The 25804-nt window shown below is 37.9% G+C and overlaps 1 protein-coding gene across 2 annotated transcripts in view; it reads right to left on the reverse strand.

The window, feature by feature from the left end:
* LOC124615574 (ATP-binding cassette sub-family C member 5-like) overlaps positions 1-25804 on the reverse strand; it is a 272433-nt gene that overhangs the window by 103036 nt on the left and 143593 nt on the right. For both annotated transcript variants that reach the window (XM_047143562.1, XM_047143569.1), the window contains 3 exons: positions 19445-19668; positions 18995-19172; positions 5789-5975 (listed from right to left, as the gene is read on the reverse strand). In XM_047143562.1, the coding sequence (XP_046999518.1) occupies positions 5789-5975; positions 18995-19172; positions 19445-19668 (589 nt within the window). The remainder of the gene's footprint in view (positions 1-5788; positions 5976-18994; positions 19173-19444; positions 19669-25804) is intronic.

Genomic DNA, 25804 nt, shown 5'->3' on the forward strand with positions numbered 1-25804 from the left:
TGACAACCTGTTATATGACACTGTCACTGCACTTACTGGTGCAGGCATTATCACGTTAAATTTTTTCAAAATGACTCAAATGACTCTGAGCACTACGGGACTTAACTTCTGTGGTCATCAGTCCCCTAGAACTTAGAACTACTTAAACCTTACTAACCGAAGGACATCACACACATCCATGCTCGAAGCAGGATTCGAACCTGTGACCGTAGCGGTCGCGCGGTTCCAGGCTGTAGCGCCTAGAACCGCTCGGCCACTCCGTCCGGCGTTAAATTTTTTTGTCCGCTAATTCAGCCACTGCGTCCAAGGCCACATCAGTTTGCAATGCAATAATAGCTTTCACTTGAAGCGGAAGATGGCTGTTCCACAAGGTACATAGCAGGCTATCAGGCACGGTACCAGTATCAACTTTACTCCCTGGGTGCCTCAAGTTTTGTGATGGACTCCTGTCGTCACTGTCCTCTAGCATTAAAACTTGCCAAATATGTTCCTCTTGTGAGGCAGGTAGCATATGAATCAGTTCTGTATCAAATTTTTCATGAGCGTCTTGTCGCAAGAGGGTCTGTGATTACACCTTCAATTTCTGTGGCAAATTTGTGGTCTAGCTGGCTTGCCACAATTGTGAACTTACAAGAGTCCAAAGTAATTCCTGCATAGCGAAAGTTGGCCTCCGCCTGCGTGAACCACAGCACTGGACTGTGCGATCAGAAGAGCTGTAAATGCATGGCAAGCTGAGACAGTGCCGGTACAGTTTCCATTGGTGACTGGGTCATGTTAAATATTTTCTTTCGATGTATAATGTGGCTAAATCATGTCAGGTTCACCAATCTCAGAACTTCTAGAAGAAGTTCAAAAATACTTCAACAAATACTTCAGCACATTCTTGATATTTAGCCGTAATGTAAATTCTGACATCACAGGAAGGGAAGAATTTATTTCATGCACAATGAAGAACACAATTAATCTAGCATGGAAATTAGCATTTCTAGCAACTGAGAAGTTAACAGCAGTATGAGAACTGTCTCAAAAAACTAGAAAGAATAGGGCTCTAAGAACACAAAGCCTCTAGTGTATGGCACATGAACTCTTAACACTTGATGTGTGTACATCAGATGACAGCAACTAGTGATTTTGCCACTACAATCATAGGCAAAGTGATATTACAGTCAAAAACTTTCAAATAACAGACAGTTTCATGTTTTACAGATCCAACAAGGAAACCACAGCATATGTAAATAAGTGAAAAGATAAAAAGGAAGGAATGCCTACTGTGACTCAAAATACTGACAAAGGTTAATGCTTTCAGCTACTACTATTCTAGTGATCAGCTCATGAGAGAGACAGTATGTTTAAGGTCTTCCAGTTGAACTAACAATTCAATTTTAGTAACACTTGGGGGAAAAAAGACACTAGATGAGTCTTTGAAATGTGCTAGAAATGGAATTGTTGACTTGCCTGACCAATTGGAAACACACTATCCTTTGATCAAACTGAGGGCAAGTTGAGATCAGGCACACTTGTACCCTCTCAGGGTGTATACGCGGGCAAGAAAAAAAAAATTCTCGGATTTTTTGGGAATTCACAGTTAAAAGTATACTGTCTCCCGGGTGAAAATACACCTTTTCTGTGTTAAGTGACGGTATACATTTCCTCGGAACTGTAAAACTTATCAATCCACTGAATTGTTATGGTCTTGTAGATCGGCATAGAATTTCCCTGCACTTCACAAAATGAAACTTAGGTCGCAAAGCACACAAATTTGGAAAGGACTGTGATGTGCAGCAACATGGATGCTGCATATTTTCGTATTACGAAAGTATAAATTTGAATTCCACCAAACACCGCAACCAAAGCATTGAAATCAAGAGTGCAATGTACTTTTGCAAGCCAGTCATAGCTCATGTCACATGATCTCACCAGCCGATGATGGTGAATATTCAGAGCAAAGGACATGTGATGAAATAGGAAAAGTTAATGGTTTAAATTAATATACATTGTGTTGCTACAAGAAAAGCAAAGTTTTCACTTATAATATTGGTCTCTAAGATTAATCAGCTGCAAGAGAATCTAAGCTTTTGCACATAATGTTGATCGTTTTTTGCACGTGTTAAACTTTAAGATACATCACACAAATGTGCCAGTAAAATTTTTAATAATGACGTAAATGTCTGATCATCTGGGCTCAAAATTCTTTTAATGGTCATCCTCAAACAGTTGATTTTTAAATGAGTTCATCTTGTGTAAAAGAAATTTACTTTGAAAGTAACGCATTTTGAACCATCATTCACAATATTTTCCCGCGACCTGTTAGAAATAGGTTTGTTTCAGTAATTGCCACTGAGTGCCAGATAACAGGTGTCACTGCACATGTGCAGCTACGATGACGCAGGTAGGTCTAAAACATTAAAAGATCTTACATTATGTGATAAAAGAACCAAGACATCAGAGGATACTCCAAGAGCATCGGAATTTCGTGGACCATACTAAAATCACAATTCGGCTTAAAATGCACATTTGTATGTCCAGATTTAGATGTAAATTTTCTTGGAGTACCAGTACTGTATTATCTCCTGTTTGGTTCTTTATTATGGCATAATCCCACACGTGCTAGCAGATGAAAACATGCACTTGAAATGCAGCAAACAGTTGAAAGTAGCCAGTAGTGTGGAATTAAACACTTCCTTTGAAATAAATGGATTGCCTCAGCAGAAAAGAGTAATAAAAGCCAAATTCCTTTAGCAAACTGACAAAAATAACTTCATTGTTCTGCAAGGCGATTAATGCTTGACTAACAGAAAGGTGGAAATAAAATAAAATCTGAAACTAATAATGGACAGCAATTAAAAAAGAGGAAACAGCAAAATCACATATGTAAACAAGAGTCACGTGGAGACTACCCACCTCCCAACTACAACTCAGACTGCTCTGTCCTAGATCTATGTTATTTCCGAACCGGGACAATACTAGACAGTGACGCTCTCCTTCCTGTCCCCTTCCTCCAGCTTTTGAGGTATGATGCAAAAAATTAAATCGGCTTTTCAAAAAATGTTCATTTTGTAGCACACACCTTTCTGAAGAGTCTGATACATAAATGTAAGACATGTTATTTGGTCTTAAGTGTGCCGAAATGCAGTGTCGCACCTCTTCACACAGCATTCTTCTATCGCACGTCACTGAATTTCGCTCTGTCGAGCCAGTATGACATCCTGCCCCCCCCCCCCCCCCTCCCCTTTTGTGTGTGTGGGTGTGTGTGTGTGTGTGTGTGTGTGTGTGTGTGTGTGTGTGTGGAGGGGGGGCGGGGGTTTAGCAACTAATACTGGATGGATTGTTTGTAAAGAGGATGGATTGTTTGTAACTCTTCAGAAAATCTGCACTCTAGTTGCCTATTAGCTAATAACTTCTTGTTTTGTGTGACATAAAATTAAATATAGGATACATAAAACCAGTAAAGACAAGAGACAAGCAAGACAATACACATTTTTTCAATCCTTACGTCCTAGCGGTATTCTCTCTCTAATCTTGCTACGGCTTTACAGGGTGTGTTTTCCTTTCTGCAAAAGAATCTATTACCTCATCGAATAAAGAAACAATATGTCATTGTCTAATACTGAACAAGCTCTTAACAGAACAAGTATCCAAGGCTGGTGTGGTTTCTCGAGCTGATCATGTGTATTTTGTCACTGTCTGCTAGGTAAAACGAAACAAGTGTGTCAAATATTGCAGCAATTGTAATGCACACCCAATGAACGAGACTGATTTGGAACAAATGGTCATTTTTACGACACGACAGAATATAATTCACGAAGTACCAATATCAAATGCCTATTGGGCCTACTACAAGCAAAACGCTTTATGTTAGGAATAGTTTCACATTTCATTCATTTGCTCCAGCTTCTCATCCTCTCCTTCCGTGTTCTAACAAACACACTCGTCATCAGTAATTTTGTAACTATTCCTGCCAGTGTCAAAATTTATTCTCCGGGTGACTTCACTGACACTGCCGCAATCACCAGTTTAGTTATCCCGGGCTTAGTCTCCTGTTAGGCATTATTGTGTGTTCCCACAATGCATTTTCTGCGCTACTCCCAGAATATAACTTAAGGCCTCCTAGCCAGGGACTGTACAACTGGCACTTACTAGTGTAGTGGTCTGGCCAAAAACTCTCTATCAAAATTTCATTTTCTTGGATACACTGAGAAGATAACATGTAATCTTTCTTACCTGTTATTCCTGTTAGTCGTTTATTTCCACTCTGGTAGTCTGAATCTATGGCTTTCACTAGTAATTATAACAACGCTGATCACTCGCAAACCCAATCAACCTTATAAACAAATATTGGCATTCACCTGTTCAGCTTTATTCCGCTCAGCTCGTATAGCCCTGTCCCCTTTTGTCTGCAGCGAAGTATATTTCTAGATGCAACGGGGATTCCCACTATGCACACATTCAAAAATCAACTTATGATCCATTCAGAAATCAACTTAGAATGTGTTCAAAAACTAACAGGGAAGCGTTTCAAAATCATATGAATAACTGACAGACCAACATGGCGCTTCGTGAAACAAGATTTTTTTTTCCTCATGAATATGAATTTGCCCCCCACATGAAATTGCCACCTGGGCCAGACACCCAGGTTTGCGCCTCCCCCTTCCTCCCCATAGATCTGGGCCTGTTGCGCATGAGTTAATCTGGCAGCTTCGGCGCGCCAGTAAAATTTTTCTGGGTTACATCTCGCTGCTTAATGCTACTGCTTATACAGATAGCAGCCACAATTCTGTAGCCACAAGCGGGAGAAGTTACTACTCATACGCGACTCAACCGTGCATGCACATGAACCTGCTCGCAACTGCTCAAATGAACCTAATGTAAACAGTTGTGATGTCACTCTCATCAGAGGCAATTTGTTATTCTGAAGCATTGCATAGTCTTTCTGAAGCCTTTGACACATTTTGCTGTTGCCAGATGCTTATATAAGCACTGTGTTTTGTTGTTGTATATGACGCATTTCCTTTGCAAATTAAGTCCCCCCCGCCAATTCATGTCTTATTGCTGCAGTATTATTCTGTAGTTCTGGGATACAGTAAATCTAACTGAAAACTAAAGCAATGAAAAATTCCCGCAATTCTAAAAAATTCCCGGGTTTTTCCCAGTTTTCTCCCGGATGAAAAAATTTGGGGGTTTTTCCCGGATTTCCCAGTTGTCCCGGGTCGTATACACACTGCCTCTTCTAAAACTAATGACAGTTTTTGGATGTCATTGCATCAAATGACACTACTGTAATATGAGATGGAGGAACTACTTTCGGATTACAAGATATTTGCTTGCCATTAAAGTACAAAAAGTTGCAGAAAGTATTACACATAACAATATCTGAGAGACATATTAGAGTACTGTGGAAAGATAAGGCTTGTCATTCCCAGTGGTAACAAAATATGAGGAAAGCTATTTTAATAATGCCAAAGAAAGAAATTTTTTAAATTTTATATTAGTGTATAGTTCCAAGTATAATGAGAGAATCTCTCTTTTTTTCCACATCTATTTTATTAAATTTTATATTCATGTACAGTTCCAAGTATAATGAGGGAATCTCTCTTTTTTTCTACTTTTTTAACTCTTCAATGATCAACTACTTGATATTTCACAGATGGCAGTGAGAATTTTGCTGATAAATAGTGTGATAAATCCCAGTCTCATTAATTTTCCCTTTCCCTTCCGCAACTGACTGAAAGGTCTGAGTTTATCTAGCTTTAGTCAAACAAACAATGGGAAATCTAGAGTGGAAACATACCTTCTTCAGAATAGAGTCCCTCTTCATTCACAGAATCACCTTCTTTTGTTTCTTTGTTGTCTCTCACATGATCAAACTGCAACATTTGATAATAGTCTCCCTTTAAATTTAACAGCTCCTTATGTGTCCCTCTTTCCAATATATAACCATCCTTCATGTATAACACTTCATCGCACTGTTCCAGGAACTGAAATTAAAATTTAGAAGTTATATGACTGACAGTTACTACGTGGTGCTCTAATAACGAGTGGTTGAGTGTCCATGGCAAAACAATGAATGCTCCTTCCAATATTACACGCTAATGATTAGATCTGCATGTCCAATATGCACAATACTTCGGTGTATAACCATATGCTAATAATGATAAAACAACATTGATTGCTAAAATATTCTCTCTCTCTCTCATTGTCCATAATGTTTTGGGGAAGACAATCCTGATTCACATATTCAGTGTAAACTTCAAATCTTAAACGTGTTTACATGTAATTTTAAGCAAAAGGTACATAAAAGTTTTGCCTTCAAATAATGGACAGTAATTGGTATACAGTATCCCACTCTAGCTTTACTGAGTGGCAATATGTTCTGTATTTAATACAGTAAGCAGTAAATTTCTTAACACTAACTACCTTAATTGTATCAAAAGAAAAATTCACATGAGAGGACTATAAAATTACAAGGAGATACAAAGGAGGATTGGAAAGTAACACATAATAATTTTTTCCTGCCCTAGTATTGCAGTTGGAATATTGGAATTTCATGACAATGTAGTTTGAAGTTTGTGCTATAGATGGTATTTTGTTTTCACGTGCAGCTCTAGCAAGAGAAGCCTGAACTCCAAAACAAACACAGCACAAATGTTACTGTCATCAACTTGTGAAGAGTAACAAAGTGTAGTTCAATATTTGTGGGACGAAGGCTATAAACTGAATGAAATTAACAGGGATATGGATGGACTGTGTGAGGATGACTTTCTGGACTGTACCAATGTCTCCATGTGGTGTGCATTTTTCCAAGAGGACTGTGTAAATCTTAGTGGTTAGCCAGCTGCTGCAACCCCACAGAATGTCAGAACCAATGATGCAGCAATTTTGAACAACCAGCATGTGCAATTGCAAACCTTATCAAAACAGTTCAATATTTCCTATGGTGCAGTGCACAGTATTTTTCATCACACAATGAAATTTCATAAAGTTAGTGCTCGCTGGGTGACTAAGAACCTGACAGACAACTGCAAGGGCCAGTGAATGATGGCAAGCTTGGATCACCTAACATGTTACGCCACAGATGGTCATGACTTTTTGAAAGGACTCATCACTGGTGATGAGTCATTGGTGTACCAATGCATGCCCAAAACAAAGGAGGCCTCTATTGAGTACAAACATGCTGGTTCCCCAACACAAAAAAAAATTCAATGTGTCTCAATCTGCTAGGAAAGTGCTTGTGACAGTGTTCTGGGATACGCATGGAGTGTTATTGGTGGGCACTGCTGAACATTGGACCATTGTGAATACTGCAGTCTACATTAAAACATTTAGTTGCAGTGTGCCCTTTGTGACAAATGTCATAACATTAATGCTAATGGTGTCAAACTTCTTGATGACAATACTTGCATCCCATGTTGCTGCTCCAACTTGAGAGAAAAATCGCCAAATTTGGGTGGAAACTGCTCCAGCATCCACCATACGGTCTGGACCTTGGGCCATCAGACTTTCATCTGTTTGGTCCCATGAAGAAATTCCTTGCTGCCCAACGTTTTACGATAGATGTGGAAGTGAAATCAGCAGTCCACAAATGGCTATACTCCAATCGAATGGACTTCTACGAATGGGACGTACTTAAACTGGTATCATGATGGGAGACATATGTTGAGAATGTTGGTGCTATGTGGAAAAACAGGTAAAATATGTAAATTCATTTGTGATTATTTTTGTTTTGTTACCTATTACATTTTTTTAATTCTAAAATTATGATGTGCTACTTTCTGATCTTCCCTCATAGAATGGCTGGCCAGTAATTATCTTCAGAATGTGAAATACCATTGTGTTAAAATGCACACACAAAAATAGAAACAACTGTTCTAGTTTTCAGAGCTGTTCCTTTCTCAAGGAAGAAAGAACAATAGCACAAGGACAGTTAAAAAGGAGTAATGCATCACTCAGATCTTAGGTTGAGAGGGATCTCCCAGTTGTGATAACAACCAGATCTTTGTCTCCCCTCATCTTTGCAACACATGTTGCTCTCAAGCTGTGGTCTGAGAGACCAATCATTCATTCATCTGTTTTACTCATCCATTCATCCAACATATTCTGTAGAACTCAACAAAGAGAACCTTCAGGTTTGCAAACAAGTCAAAGTATACATCCACAAAATACAAGCTATTCTTGGAAACTTCAATCTGTATACTACATTAACAATACACCAACATTATACCACTCAATTTTATTCATGCTTATGTCAGCTAACTTTAATCAAGAAGAATGCTGTTTCTTGAAACAATCAGCTGCCTCCTGGTCATGATCAGACAGCTGCCGTTTCCCCATTCGGCAGCTTAATATTTACTCGCTTACTATCTTTCAAAGACAATAATTACCAAAATCCGAAAACACCAAGACCTGTTTACAATACATGACAACTTGTCACACAGGTCTGTCATGAAAACTTCTACTTGCCATGCACCTATCCTTAACTATAGATAATCAGATAATTCGTAGAAAGAGTGACTAATAAGTTTTGTGCCCAGTTTTCTTTGTAACTAGCTGAGATTCCAATTTTTTAGGTTTTATGTTAGACAGAAGCTTGTTAACTATCTTCGTACCAGAGCAGGTAACTCAGACCTCAACCCAAGAAAAGGAGGCAGAGTCTACACGAAAAAATTTTTTATATATCTTTATTGTGATTGTGTACATCACAGTTCCTTTAAAATTGATCTCTAGTGTCAGCAACAAACATCAGTATGTAGTAAATGATTTGTGAAGTGGGTGTACAAATCTAAAGATCTTAAAAAAACCTACAAAATGTAAGGTAATCCACTTTAAGCAATATCTAACAGCTCACTCCTGCTGACTGAACACTTTTATTACTTCACCTGTACTGACCCAGAAGATAGTACTATAAGGCAAGAAGCAAAAATATGCAGAATAAGACAACATACTTGTTTTTAGATTAACACAGTCTGAGATTCTTCAAAGTGCAAAATATGATTAACCCGAGTTTATCTATGTGCTGGTTCCATTTTAACTTTGTTATCTAACTGGTGTACAAGAAATTCTACACAGTATATTTCAATTAGTGTATGGTCATCAATGTCTACATTTGATGCAAACAAGTCATTACTGGCTGTCTGGAACTGCATACTATGAGTATTCTGCTTTCTCTTACGAAGGTACGTCTATTGCTATAAGAGGAATGTCAGTGACACCAAATACTTTAGTTTTTCAAGCAGATTTTTGTGATCCACATGAACAAAGGCTTTAGCCACCTCAGAAATCATATCAACAACATAATTTTTCTTATTTAATTCCACCAGGACTTCATTTGCGATGGCTTTAATAAACCCAAATACAGAGACAATTAACAAGTTCTGCTCCACTAAATATAAAAGTATCCTGTTATAGGTTATTTTCTTAAATAGTTTTGAGGGGAATCGAAAGAGTGAATCAATGTGTAATTTGAGGTAGTCTGCCCACCACCAGTTTTATAGGTAGATGTAACTACAGCAAATTTAATTCTATTCTATCAAGTAACTTGCCTTCATTCACTGATTGATTAACAAGTTAGCTTAAGTTTAACCCTAACATATCAGCACAAACTTTTAATATTCTGCTTGAAACACACACTAACCTACCGCAATTACTATCTTTTAGTGACCAGACATATTTTGTAATCTCTTTAGGTGCTAATGTCAGTTGATGAAGAACACAGTGTCTTTACTTGAAAATTTAAAGTATCCGTATTTGATTGTTTTCAGTGGTTGCAGTTCTTACTGCCACTGTGTGGAAGTGAATCACTGAATTTGGTCACCAATCATTTGAAAGTGTCACTATTTACAAATGTTTAATATCATTTAGTTTGCTTTGTATGTTTGTTTCTTATTTAATAATGTTCCAACTTGTTTTTGCCTTAATCTTGGGGTGTTTTATTTTTAAACATAGTTCATGTGTTTTACTTTTTTAATAACAGACAGTGATTTTATAAGACTGATTGATGATAGTGGATTTTCAACTCTTTAGTACAGCTTGTCTACCGAATTAGGCAGAGCTCTTTCTTCTTAGCACAAGATACTTTAACTCCAGGAATTATCTATTCTTTATCCCTTTTATGTTCTATTTTATCTTTGTTTATTTTGTGGAAAAACAAGACTCATAGTGCTGTAGGATCTGATACAAGATAAATTTCACATCTACAGTTTATGATTTACGAACTTTTCCCACGCATTCTTCCAAGAATTTCTCTCTAAAATTATGAGCATTGTCACTGTTTATGGTTCTGTGATACAAACTTTTCTTTTGTGGTATGTACCTAACTGGTCTTTTTTATTGTTATATTTCACTACAATGTTTAGATAAATCTTTGTTTATTGGTTTTATATCAAATGTTCAATATTTTGCCACTTTTATGAATGGTAAACAATAAAAAGCAGGACACTCAAACACAGCCAGCATTGAAATTCTCTGTAAAATATCATGTTCTGGTACACATTTCACGATCTTGAAATGTCTTGCCATTTTAGATTAGCTGAAACTATTATGACGAGCACGGTCTGTTCTAGCCTGTAAAGAGAACCTAAAACACAGAAATCATAATCTAAGAAATGAGTAAAATCACATTGTCACATATCTAGTACATACATCAAAACTGTTTATTGCAGCATGTTGAGATATTTCAATAATAAAAGAAGTGAAACATCTACGGCCTTTATTTCTGGAAATTATCTGCATAGAAAGTTCAATCATAAAAAAAGAAAATAGTAACTATCAATTCTGAGATGATAGTAACTGCCACAGATCTGGTAAAAACATTTCAAGCCGATACACAAGGCAATAGTAATGAATACAAAATATCAATCAATCTTAGCTGCAAAATTTGCCATACATATAGCTAATTTATGAAAATGTTAGCTGCACAGACTGTTTAGTTTCAGGTCACCCTCGGTGAACAAGGAGATGATGTTGCAGTAGTGTTGCTGGGCTACAGCTAAATGATTTGCTAACTTTTCTCATTATTCTTTCACAGCATCATGTAAAAGCTTTTACTTCAACACATACTGAACAACACAGTGAAAGTGAAAAGATGGTTCTGAACAAACTAAAAGATATAAATAACTCTGATAAGAGATACGACATGGTAACAGTTTCCTACATTGTTAACACAAAGTGAGGAAATGCATCTAGTGCAAATGTGGTGGTTTCTTCAAAACTGCTGTGAAATAAACATAAAGCTGGTAAATGTTAACTACTCTTATGTCTTGTGTAACAATAATGTCCAAAAAAAATTATTTAAATACCATCAGAGGCAAAGTTTCAAAAATTTGTGATACTGAAACATTACAAATGAAAAGCACTGCTCTAGAACACAAATGTAAAATTCTGTGAAACAGCAATATTTCAAAAGTGGGTAAAGGTCAGTGGTTTGTAACAATTGTAATGAATTTAATGAAGAATGATTCTGCATCTGCAAAAATAGAAGAGGACTTTTCAGGGAAAAAAGTATAATAGCAGATGAAAAACAATGACCTACATGTAGCAAAAACATAAACAATAAAAAGTTTGCATCTGAAAATGTAGATGGAAACACTTCTGGATTACAAATCACATGTAGAAGTAGGGGTATTTACAAACAAAAGCTCTGTAAGCATTCAAAAACAAATAAACCATGAAATCAACAGGAAATTATTTGGAGTCAGCCATGCACGCAAGACTTCAAAATTTGTATCAAACTATACCAAAGAGAACACAATTATGTCAACTATTGTTAAGCATGAGACAAAGTTCAGAAACCTGATCAGCAATATAGAGAAACAATGTCCAGATTCTACAAAAGGGACTGCTTTGTTCTCACAGCGGGGTAAATGTTTACAGCAAAGATTCCAGTGCATTTATTGAAAAATTTGTTATCATCTTAGCATTTCTGCTGACTACAAATCTGTCAATGAGATATGATGTGGCAGACTGGTCTTGTGTGAATAATGAAATTCGACAAACTACATTAAACATTTCTGTTCAAAGTTTACAACTAGAAGAGTAGAAAATGTGACACCCCTAGAACAGTGTGAAGGATTCTTTGACCCATAAAGTGATTTGTATTAAAAATCCACAACATAGCTAAGGTAAGACATACTTTTTCCCATTCATCTGCATGTGATACACACACACTTCAAGCAAACCTTTACCTCAAAAGTTATATAATATTTTTAGATTACAATTTTGGATACAAAATGTTACACATCTAACAAGAAATGTGACCGATTTCTAAAGTTCCTGACATTCTTTCATTCATTTCACTTGTTTGCTTCTCAACACTGAATTCCCACTTTTCATACACATTTTCCGCAGATAGCTTTTTTTTTTTTTTTTTTTTTTTTACATTTATAACAGATGTCACTGTCTTGTTTCCTCTGCACATCCTAGGGTTGGGTTGGTTGGGCTGGGTTGTTTGGAGGAGGAGACCAGACAGCAAGGTCATCGGTCTCATCTGATTAGGGAAGGAAGTCGGCCGTGCCCTTTCAAACGAACCATCCCGACATTTTCCTGGTGCGATTTAGGGAAATCACGGAAAACCTAAATCAGGATGCCCGGGCGCAGGATTGAACCGTCGTCCTCCCGAATGCGAGTCCAGTATGCTAACCACTGCGCCACCTCGCTCGGTTTACACATCCTAAATTGACATTTCTTTCACTCTTCTGATTTGTCTGATCCTACAGCCATTTCTTTGATCAGTTGTTGTTTCCTGTTAGTGAATTCATCTACCAGCTGCAGAACAAACATGTTGCTCTTCCAGTTACTTGACTGTAGATGATCTACACATTTATAGCTGCCATGTCTAAGATAATTAAAAGACACACATTGGCCATATCCTGCATGGTGACCTTATCCGAATATTTTCCGACTGTTTGAGCAATGATGTCAACACTGTACTTTGTGGTGTTAGAGAAGGGAACAGTTTCTGGTTTTTTCTTTCCTTCTTTGCTCAGTACTACTATAGGATGTAGTGTGCTGTGAACTGTGACACAGTTTCCACAATGAGATTTTCACTCTGCAATAGAGTGTGCGCTTATATGAAACTTCCTGCAAGATTAAAACTGTGTGCCAGACCAAGACTCGAATTCGGGACCTTTGCCTTTCACGGGCAAGTGCTCTACCATCTGAGCTACCAAAGCACGACTCGCGTCCCGTCCTCACAGAGTTCGAGTCTCTGTCCGGCACACAGTTTTAATCTGCCAGGAAGTTTCAGTGACACTGTTATTTTTAATCCATTGGTACACTATCAAGAGTGTACCCTGGCCTACCAACCTTATTCAAGATGACAATGGAGTATAAATCTTCAAGACAACAATGGAATGTAAATCAGATCTGCCCTTCTTCATGCAATTAGAGATATCTCGGCAAATCTGGTTCACTGTTAATGCCAAAATGAAGGGATGTGAAGTTGTCTGCTGTCACATTACTTCCTTGGGTTAAAAACGGCTCCTAATGGCTAGTGTTAGTCAGCCTTCCTCCATACCAATGCACGGGAAAGCACTGCAAATTTATTTTAATGCCTCATGTAAGACTGTCCAAAATTTGTCTCCATATTTGTCTGGTTTGCAACATACATGATACTTTGCTTGGAAGTAACTGCTCACTATTTGTAATACTTTCATAAGGGCAGTAACAGTGGAGGCAGTTTTGCATTAACTTTTCTCATATGTAAGAAATAAGAGAAAGTAGGAAAGCACTGAGCTGCGGATGACTTCTCACTGGAGTGGAGGAATCTGATAAGTTCTCAGAATCTGTCTCCTTCTGGTTTTATCCCTCATGAAATTAGGCCCCCAAGAGAGCAATTGAAGGTCATCCAATAAAACACCTTTAGCACAAGAAGCACCTCTGGTATACTCAATACTAATCACTGCCTCCGATTCTTCCAACGATTTGATCGTTTCTTTTTAAGGTATGCATAATCAATTCATCATCAAAAAGCAGTTGGAATGCACTGATGATGGAGTCATCCACTCGAACAGCAGGCATGGGCAGTGAGTCCTCCTCCTCCTCCCTTCAGGACATTCAAGGCAGACCACCTTCCAGGTGATGACACTTCAGCGACCTTCCATTCTGTACCCTCTTCGAAGTTGAGTCATAAGTAGATGCAGATGTTGAGTTGATTCCAGAGACTGTTATGAAGAGAACTGAGATCGAAAGACATCGACTGATAGCTGGCGCTCTTCAGTTCGCTACCAACACTGTCATTGCTATGCGTCAGGCACTCCGTCCGTATTTATACGGGTACCCTTCCTTTTTCACGTGCTTCGTCTGGTTTGAATTGATTGCTTACTTTTCTTTGATCTGATAAGTGCCGTTCTCTTTGTTATACGTGTTTACGTCACTCTAAGTTGAAAATGCGAGTGTTTGCGACCTGTCGCTGCTCGCGGCATGTCTTGCTTTCGTGCGCGCTACCGCAGCTTCCAATTGAGAAATCGTCTCATTAGCGAAACAATGGCAAGAGACTGCTATTTGTTGCTACTTACACTGCTGCTTTCTTTGATAATAATCAACAAGAACCAAATAATAGACTGTGTGTGATAAAAGATGTTGTGAAGGAGAGTTTAGCGAAAATTTTTCTTCGTTTGAAAATCTTTGCCAACGCCTCTTTAGTACACCACATTCTGCACGGAAATTAGAGTCATATTAGGTTTCAAAATCTAGTCAGTTGTCGTGCTTCATTTCTGACTGTATCACTATTCGGCGTAAGAATAATACGAATATAAACATGGCATGATGTGTATATTCTTCTGCGTTTGCTGTTGTCTCACTCTAGTTTCATAGTTTATTAGGCAGACAGGATTTAAATGAGATAGCAGCAAACATGAAAGAATACATGGCAAAATGTTTATATTCGTATTATTCTGACGGTGAAGAGAATACTGCATGTGATTCACAATTCAGAAAAGTTCCTCTTAGCAACCATCTCTCGTCATAAGTAGGAAAAAATTCAGAACGTAGCGTTGGCCATATTGACAAACATCCCAAACAGTCTTGCCAGTCGGATTTTCGTAGTACATTGAAAGGCTGCTACATTCGAGGATGAACAATACAAAATTTGTATTTACTTCGTTGGATAATGTATGAAAATGCAGTGGTCGAAACTTGGGGGGTGGAGAAAAAATATCGTCTTCCACCTTAATTTATTTACCGACGCAGAGGTTTTGGCGCCACTATTTATCTTTGTGCCTGCAAAGCATGCCTCTGTAGCTCTACATATATTCGGCAGCAGAAGTTAATTGTGGCGGCACCTACCAACATTTTACAGAACTTCCGGTTACTTTGCACTCGATTCTAAGCCGCAGGCGGTTTTTTGGATTACAAAAACTGGAAAAAAGTGCGGCTTAGATTCAAGAAAATACAGTATATTTTTATGAAATTTCCATGAAAGCGAGAAAGTGAAGCACATTGCAGTACACTATTTTTAAAAGTACAAGAAATGAGGAGAAGTCACAATGTTTTGATGGGAGAATTCTAAGAGGTCAATTTGTTATACTGAAAATAAAGGTTGAAAGTGGCCTTTTGAATGCTCACACTGTTCTGGCGTTAAAAAAGCAAGACTTCTTGACATTAATACTTACTAGTTTCACAAAGCATGGGCTACATCTACATCAATCTAGCAAGAAGCAACTTACATCATGTATACACAAAGGTGGTGGGAATTTCTGACAACTACAGTAACTTCTCAACTGAATTAACAAGTGTATTCAATTAACACTTTGCAACATTATGGCGTGCGTCTCATAAAAATAGCTCACAGGTAACAAAAGAAATTACAGTGCCTAGACTTAGGATAAGGAAACTGGTTGAATGGAAGTTAGCTAGTCTACTTGGCCACTCAGTGTATCTTAACCCAATCCACACAAACCACTATCTCAAAAGGCACAATTTCCATCATCCTGCCCGAACTAGAGTTATGTTGAATACTTTGATATACAGAGTTAAAAGCTTATTAGACAGGAACAATCTCAATGCCATAATAAACCATCTAACCTCTGTGCTCAAACAAAATGGCTTCAGACACATGAAATGAAGCCAGTTTTCTCAGGAAAACACAAATCCAAATATTGTATAGCAATGCAACACTACAAGATCAGAACATGATGTCTCTTCCATTATGTGGATCAACATCGAGCAAAATCAAATTAATCTTAAACAGATGTGAGATTAAAACTGGTTTTGACTGCCTAAGAAAATCAAAAAGATTTTGTGCCCTGTGAAGAATGGTAGTGGCCTCGGAGTACCAGGTGTTTACAATTCTCCATGTGGCAACAGTACCGTGTAAGTCTATTCTAAGCATTTCCCAGCACTGTACCAAACATCAATGGCACATAGAACACAGATACCTAGAAAAATCTTCTGCTGTCAAACACAGCCTAACAAAGTATAAAATCTTTTTATTAGCAGATACAGATTCTAGGCCACACTTAGGAACAACTGTGACTTAATTACCAAGGAGGCAGTGGAAATTAGAACATGAGTAAAAATTTTTAACAGAGATTGGGATTCAGACTCAGCATTGTGTTGGGACAGGCACTTCACATTGAAACAATGCACAATTGGATAGATTATGATAGAAATAAAGACACTGCGAGTGCATTTGATATTTTGCTATGTTTGGTCTATTTCCAATATTCCTTTCTCACAGCATTCACCCTGAGGGCTTTTTGACTTGGACCGACAAAAAGTCTAAAAGTCAAATTACAGAAATAAAACCATTACAGTAAAAGTAAACAGTGCAACCAAAATTAATTATATAAAAGAAAATCTTAAATAAACAAGTGCACTTACGAATGAAATGTGACTCCTGTATGCTCTAGATTATGTAAGACGAATTAGTACATTTGTAAGTGACAGAAGCTGGCATTTTTGATCAGAACACTATCGTCAGAAGTTAATGTTTGGGACAAGCGGGTGTCAAGTTTGTGATGTCATAACAACTTCCCTTATTATACCTCCAGGGTGCCAAAATAATCTGTGATTACAAGGGGCCCTTCTTCATAAATTACATTTTTGCAATTCCTTAACTTCTTTGACAGTCAATGGTTTTCCTGATGACTACAATGATGGATACTGACACACATTTTTATTGAGAATTATCACGTGTTCCAAGAGCATTTAACACAACAGATCTATCGCAGAAGACTTTGTGATTATATCAAAAGCTGTTTATTCTGTTATAACAAGTGAAATTGTCAGTAAAATATAGAAAAAATGTCCCTCTAAACTGGTGATAGATGGTACAGCTGTTGCAGATTCCAGATCCTTCAAAGACTTCTTCATAAACTATAATGAAAAGGGTAACTGTTCACAACCAACTACAAATCCCACATCGATAGAGAAAAATTTCAGAGGTTTTCAATTTTCTAATGTTTCAAGCTTTCAAGCTATGATGCAAGTATTTTAATGTACCCAAACATTTAAACTGTGAGGTTGGATAAGGTTCCCACCAGAATAATAAAAAAATAGTCTCTCATAGTAATGCGTATCCACTCTCCCTTATAATCAGTCTTTCAACAAGGGCTGTTTCCCCAGATCAACTAAAATGTGTTGAAATTTGACAAATTCATAAAAAATATAAACAAAATGAAATGGGAAAAGTGTCCTATTGTTACCAACTGTCTTGAAAATATTTGAAAGATGTGGATTGTCAAATAAGTTCATTCACTTTTCATTACAGTTCAACAACAAAGAATTCCTGGGAACACACGTTCCCAATGCACAGCTATGACAGAGTGGTTGCCGACATGTCTCCTTACACACTTCACACTTCACACACAAGGTCATGCACAATATAACTAAGTAAGGTGGATCCGTTTTGTAGATGAACTATTTATTTCCTGCAGTATACACCTTTATAGTTGACAATGTATTTCTATTTCTCTGGAAGCTTATAAATGTCATTTTTCCAAAATGTGGGGGTTTTCATGTTGATGAACTCTCCGAGGATCAGTCCGCAGCCCTCCAAGGAGGTAAGGTGTTTGCCATTCAGGAAATTCTGCAGGGAATGGAACAGATGAAAGTCAGAAGGGACAATGTCTGGAAATACGGCAGTTGAGATAACACACCTCACTCAAAAGAATGCAGCTTTTGATAGGTCACCATATGGCTATGTGGTCTGGTGTTGTCATGGTGAAAGAGATAATCGAGTACCAAATCCGGTTGTTTCTCATCAATGGCTGCCTTGAGACAACCCAACTGTGAGCAGTATGTCTTGGTAGTGATAGTAGCACTCAAAAGTAGTTCATAATATAGTACGACTCTGCAATCCCATCAGATGCACAGCAGATTCATTTTTGGGTGCAACTCTGGTTTAGGAACCAATAGTGGTGGCTGCCCTGTCTTGTGCCACGATTTACTCTTCCGAGCATTATTGTACATGATCCACATCTCATCTTCAGTTACCACCCGTTCTAGAAAAGGAGCATTCTGACTGTATCTCAATAAAGACTCACAGATGGACAAGTGCTGAATCAGATTCACTTTATTCAGTTCATGAGGAACCCATACATCGCGAATATTTATGTAACCCAGCTCCTTCAAGTTTCTGGCTACAGTAGCACAAGTGACACTGAGCTCCAGCGCCAACACCCGCATTGTCATTCGTGGATTGTTGGCTATTAAGTCATTAAGTCATTCCATGTCTGTAACCATTAGCCATTCAGATTTGTCTGTTTGGATGAAATTCCCAGCTCCAAACAGACTAAACCACTTTTGACTTGCTCAAGCCATTACTGAATTATTCCGTATACAGCACAAATCATATCCCGGCATAGTGATTTCTTAAGTGATAACCATGCACCTGTATGTATACACTAACTTAGGTGACTATGTCTGCTGATCCTTAATATAGAATATAACTTCAAATTAATTTTGTTAGTCTACATACAGCGCTACAACTGACAAGTCATTTATGTCACAAACTTTGAATGTGGGAGTCATGTAATGAGACAAAGATTTTTTCCCCCCTTACCTGCATTCCATGTGTAACCAAGAGAATAGTTTTCCCAGAAAGCTTTGATTTAATGCAATGATTAAAAATATTTCTTGCCACCTTTGCATCAACAGCACTCAATGGATCATCTAGCAAATAGATGTCTTTATTAGCATACACTGCTCGTGCCAAGTTTATTCTCTGTTTTTGTCCTCCACTGAAAAAAAAAAATTTAAGAATTTGTGTAACCACTATCAACAGTAAAAACTGAATAAATTGAGTAGCAAAAATTGTGAGATAAATTCCTAGTTCATATACAGATCATACCATGAAAAATTAGGCTCTCCATTTAAGCCGTCACATAAATAAGCAATCAATCAACTCAGAGTATAGTTCATTCTCTTGTCAACATGACTATGAACATGTAAGCCAATTCTTTGTTCACATTTTACTACTTTTCTTTCCTTCCTTTGCCTTTCATAGACTTACCTTAAGTTAGATCCTCTTTCTCCAATTTCTGTTTTGTCTCCATTAGCAAGGAGCTCCAAGTCACGCTGCAGACTACAGCATGTAATGACATCTCTGTACCTCTCTTCATGATAAGGCAATCCAAACAGGATATTTTCTCTCACAGTATCATTGAAGATCCATGCCTGCTGAGACACAAGGGCCACACTGCCCATCACTTTTATGTGACCATTCACTGGCCTCATCTGAAACATTAATCTGAATACTAATAATTTTATTTCATATTTTGCCGAAAAACAATGTACACAAATGTTACTGTAACACTTAAAAACACAATTTATTTCAGTTCAAAATTATCAACAATGACACTATCAAAACAATTAATTTACCTGCTCCACCAGGGTTGCCACGAGTTTCTCCAAGTGAAATTCCCTGATATTTCCCTGATTTCCAGACAAGTTTTAGAATTTTTCCCTAACAAGTTTTGAGATCTCAAATTAAGACATAAGTTGACACTGTCTTTGCAGCTATGGTACAGGAAACAATAGTGCAAATGAGGAAACATCTAAAAAAAACTTGCAAGTAGATAGCATTTGCTGATGTGAGCAAAGATCTTAAGTACTAACATCAATATCTTTTGTAATGAACTGTTTTTAGATGGGAAAGCAAGCCAAATGCTATATGTGTTTCATTAAAATCACTAGTGATTTGAAATACATTCACTGATTCAAAAAATAAACTCAGAAAAAAGTAGGCCTCTTGAAAGAAGCGTATAAGGCAGGGAATAATTATGTAAACCAACACTACAGGTAACCGCCAATAAAATGTTGGTTCTACTATGTTGGTTTTGTCAGTTATTACCCACTGTGTTATATTTATTATTTTACAGCTATTGCGTGATTTTTCTTTTGAGAAATATGAGTACATAGTGTACAAACCGCCAGTGACTGACATCATTTTCTTCTTCTTATCATCCATACTTTTTTACATATAAACTACCTTAGAAGCGTCAAAATGTACTAGAACAAATAAAATGCTATAGAATGCCACTCTGCACAACATACTTGTTGTGAGACAGTCACAATTCCTGAAATCCCTCGCCCACGTTGCGGAGCATTACAGTCCTGGGTCCAAGGATAAACCATGAAAATCCACTGCATTACACCACACACAAACAGACCCGGCCTGCAGGCAGATCGGTGAGACTAAATCCGACGGGCAGAGCCTGCACATTAGTGGGAACTGAATGGCTTCATACAAGCAGGCTCTATCCATTACAGATACCCACAGAAACAGCCTCTGGTTTCACCCGTCAAGGAAATCCACTCATGTGGCCAGCTATTCACGAGCCACAGAAATCTTGTTGATGAAACGAGATCACAGTGATCAATCTATGCAACAGATAACGTGTTCAAATACTCTGAGTATCAAAAATAATGAGGATAGGTAGCAACTCCATGAAAAGATGTTTGCTGAGCTGCAGACAGGCATGTAGAAAAGACAATCACTCTCTCACAAGTAAATTTTCAGCCACAGCTTTTATCAGAAAACAGAAGTGCGCACACACACATTCACACCATCACTCAGATGCAACTCAAGCTCGCACAACTGTCATCTCTGGCCGCATCGTCTACAGTCTCTGAGAATCACAGCCTCCCCACCTCTCGTCGGCAGCTGCTAGGCTAATGGCAATAAGTGGTGGCAGGGGAGTGGCGGGAAGGGGAGAAGCAGTAGGAATGAGAGAGTAGGGAAGCGGCGCAAGTACTCAGCTGCTCTCATCCAGCAACAATGTACGGCATCTCAGTACACAAACTATTTCATTACTGAGACAAAAATGAGATTTTTCCAGTGTTTCTTTTTTTCCCCAAATTTCCCTGACTTCTCTAAAGTGTTTGAAATTCACTGATATTCTCTGATTTCCAGAACCTTTAGCAACTCCATCTACATACCATCAATGTAACCATTATTATGCACAGGCATCTACTTCACAATATTTTCCAGTTTGCAGTTGTGGCAACAATGACTTTCAAAGTACAAACAACAACTAAAACAAGCAAAAAGAAATATATGTTCAGTAAACTAGATAAAGAAATCAGCAGTGTCATACCTCAATGAGGAAGTTGAAACTTTTAGCAAAAGGCAGGAGCACGCTGAGGAATTACGGGTCTCTGGTTCAAGTTTAAAAGAATAGTTGACCATGCACTGGATAGATAGGTACCCAATAAAACAGTTCACAATGGGAAGGAATTTCCATGGTATACAGTCACTGTAAAGAAACTTCTAAAGGAACAGAGATTACTGCATAATAGGTCTTAAATGAAGCGTAGGGCTACAGATAGAGAGACGCTGAATGAAATGTGTTTGGCTGTCAAGAGAGCAGTGTGTGATGCCTCAAATGACTACCATAGCAGAATATTGTCAAGTGGTGTTTCACAAAACCCAAAGAAATTCTAGTCGTAAGTAAAAGCTATTAGTGGCAGCAAAGTTAGTGTCCAGACCCTAGCGAATGAGACAGACTGAAGCTGAAGGTATCAAAGCAAAAGCTGAAATGCTTAACTCCATTTTTAAATGTTCCTTTACAAAGGAAAACCCATGAGAATTGCCCCAATTTAATCCTCGTACCACTGAATAGATGTATAAGTGAGTAATAGTGACAGTGGAACTGACAAACAGCTGAAATCGTTGAAAGTAAGTAAAGCTCCAGGGTCCAACGGAATCTCTGTTAGATTCCTTACTGAATTTTCAGATGAGTTAGCACCTCTTCCAACTAGAATCTATTGTAGACCCCTTGAACACACAACCATGATCACTTCATGGAAAAAAGCAGAGTTCACACCTGTCTACAAGAAAGGTAGTAGAAGTGATCCACAAAATGACTGTCTAGCATCCTTGACATCAACTTGTTGTAGAATCTTAGAATATATTCTGAGCTCAAACATAAGGAGGTATTTGAACAGAATGATCTCCTCAATGCCAACTCGCACGGATTCCAAAAACACCGATCATGTGAAACCCAACCCGTACTTTTTAACAAACTGAAAGCTATGGATAAATGCAGTCACGTAGACACTGTATTTCTTGATTTTCAAAAAGCACTAGACTCAATACCACACCTACACTTATTGTCAAAAACTGAGAATATGAGGTATCAAGTGAAATTTGTGACTTAATTATGGACTTTTTGGTAGGGAGGATGCAGCATGTAATCTTAGGTGGTGAGTCATTGTCAATTGTAGATGTAACTGCAGGTGTGCCACAGGGAAGTGTGTTGGAACCCTTGCTGTTCATTTTGTAAGTTAATGACCTTGCAGACAATACTGATAGCAACCTCAGACTTTCTGCCTATGAACTACTGTCTGGCAGAAGCTGCATAAATATTCAGTCAGATCTTGATAAGATTTCAAAGTGTTGCAAAGATTGCTTTAAATGTTCAGGAATGTAAAAACGTGCACTTCACAAAACAAAAGCAGTAGTATCCTATGACTATAATCTCAATGAGTCACTGCTGGAACTGGCCAACTCTTACAAATAACCTGAGTGGAACACTTTGCCAGGATATGCCATGGAATGATCATGTAGGCTCAGTTGTGGGTTTACCAGGTGATAGACTTCAGTTTATTGGTAGAATATTGAATAAGTGCTTACAAATCACTCGTGCAACTGGTTCTAGAATATTGCACAATTGTGTGGGATTCCTACCAAACAAGACCAACAGCGGATATTGAACATACCGTATTTACTCGAATCTAAGCCGCACATTTTTTCCGGTTTATGTAATCCAAAAACCCGACTGCGGCTTAGAATCGAGTGCAAAGTATGCGGAAGTTCTGAAAAATGTTGGTAGGTGACGCCACAAGTAACTTCTGCCGTCGAATATATGTAGCGCTACACAGGCATGCTTTGCAGGCAGAAAGAGAAATACCGGCGCGAAAACCCCTGTGTCAGTAAATAAATTAAAAAAAGGTGAAAGGCGAGCTTTTTTCTCCGCCCCGAGTTTCGACCACTGCATTTTTGTACATTATCCAACAAAGTAAATACAAATTCCGTATTGTTCATCTTCGAATGCAACAGCATTTCAGTGTACTACAAAAATCCGACTGACAAGACTGTTGGGGATGTTTGTCAAGGTGGCCAACTCTACGTTCTGAATTTTTTCCTACCTGTGAGATGAGATGGTTGCTAAGAGGAACTTTTATGAATTGTGCATCACATGCATTATTCTCTTCACCATAAGAATAATATGAATATAAACATTTTGCCATGTATTCTTTCGTGTTTGCTGCTATCTCATTTAAATCTTGTCTGCCTAATAAACTATGAAACTAGAGTGAGACAACAGCAAACGCGGAAGAATATACATATCATGTCATGTTTGTATTCGTATTATTCTTATGCCTAATAGTGATACAGTCAGAAACGAAGCAAGGTCAATTGATTAGATTTTTAAATCTAAGATGACTAATTTCTATGCAGAATATAATGTACTAAAGAGGCGTCTGCTAAAGGAGAAAAATTTTCGCTAAACTCTCGTTCAGAATGTCTTCTGTCATACGCAGTCTATTATTTGGTTCTTGTTGATCATTATCAAAGAAAGCAGCAGTGTAAGTAACAACATATAGCAGTCTCTTGCCATTGTTTCGCTAATGAGACGATTCCTCTCTCTCTCTCTCTCTCTCTCTCTCTCTCTCTCTCTCTCTCTCTCTCTCTCTGTTTTTTTTTTTTTAAATTGTAAGTGGCGGTAGCGCGCCCAAAAGCAAGCCATGTCGCGATTGGCGACAGGTCGTAAACACTCACTATCAGAGTGCGACAAACAATGCATGACACAGTACACTAATGCATTTTCAGCTTAGAGTGACGTAAACACCAATAACAAAGAGAACGGTACTTAGATCAAAGAAAAATAAGCAATCGATTCAAACCAGATGAAGCATGTGAAAAAGGACACGTAACAATGGCTATCTGGTAAAGCTTAACTGATAAGCTTATGACTTGAACCAAACTACTGTAGCTGTATCGTCATTCAATCGACCTAAATTGTGTCTCATATTACAATGGACCAACTTTGTTTCGATTTGGAGGCGCGGCCTAAAACTTTTCTCTCCCCTTGAATTTCGAGTCTCAAATTTCAGGTGCAGCTTAGATTCGGGAAAATTTTGTTTCCCTTGATTTCGAGTCTCATTTTTCAGGTGCGGCTTAGATTCGAGTGCGACTTAGATTCGAGTAAATATGGTATACAGAGAAGGGCGGCACGAATTGTCACAGATTTGTTTGATCTGTGGAAAAGTGTCACAGAGATACTGAAGGAAATGACTGGAAGACTCTTGAAGATAGATGTAAACTATCTCGAGAAAGCATGTTAACGAAGTTTCAAGAACTGGCTTTAATTGATTACTCTAGGAAAATATTAGAACCCCCTATGCATCGTTCATGTAGGGATCATGAATATAAGGTTAGATTAATGACTCCATGCACAAAGGCATTGAAACAATCATTCTTCACACACTCCATACATGAATGGAATGAGAAGAAACCCCTTCACTGTGGTTTTCAGAGTACAGATATAGATGTAGATGTGACCTACCCCTTTCACCACAATCCCCACCTCCCAGAGTGAAAGATATTAACGTATTGTTATTTTAATTAATACCATAGTCAGAAGTAACAATATAAGAAAACTGATTTACAAAAAATATCTGTATGGTGCAAAAATTGGCAACTGACCCTAAATAATGATAAGTGTGAGGTCATCCACATGAGTGGTAAAAGAAGTCCATTAAACTTCAGGTACATGATAAATCAGTCAAATCTAAAGGCTGTAAATTCAACTAAATACCTAGGAATTAAAATTACGAACAACTTAAATTGGAAGGAAGACATAGAAAATGTTGTTGTGAAGGCTAACCAAAGATTGCGTTTTATTGGCAGGACACTTAGAAAATGTGACAGGTCTACTAAGGAGACTGCTTACACTACGCTTGTCCGTCCTCTTTTGCAATACTGCTGCATGGTGTGGGATCCATATCAGATAGGACTGACAGAGTACATCGAAAAATTTCGAAGAAGGGCAGCATGTTTTGTATTAATGCGAAGTAGGGGAGAGGTGTGTCTAAAATAATACAGGATTTGGGATGGCCATCACTAAAACAAAGGTATTTTTCACTGTGGCAGAATCTCCTCACGAAATTCCAATCACAAACTGATCATCATCTAACACAGCCTGAATTTTCTACTCCATTCTTCTGTATATTATTCTTGGCATGAACTGTTAAGCTGATTGTGCAATAATTCAAACATTAGGAAATATTAATCTCTAAGGTGAAGAGCACAGGTTTTTTCCCCCCATCCAATTTCAGTTGGAAAAATTTAGAATTTGTTGTGGGA

This window comes from Schistocerca americana, chromosome 1 (assembly GCF_021461395.2).
Source record: "Schistocerca americana isolate TAMUIC-IGC-003095 chromosome 1, iqSchAmer2.1, whole genome shotgun sequence".
Classification (NCBI taxonomy): domain Eukaryota; kingdom Metazoa; phylum Arthropoda; class Insecta; order Orthoptera; family Acrididae; genus Schistocerca; species Schistocerca americana.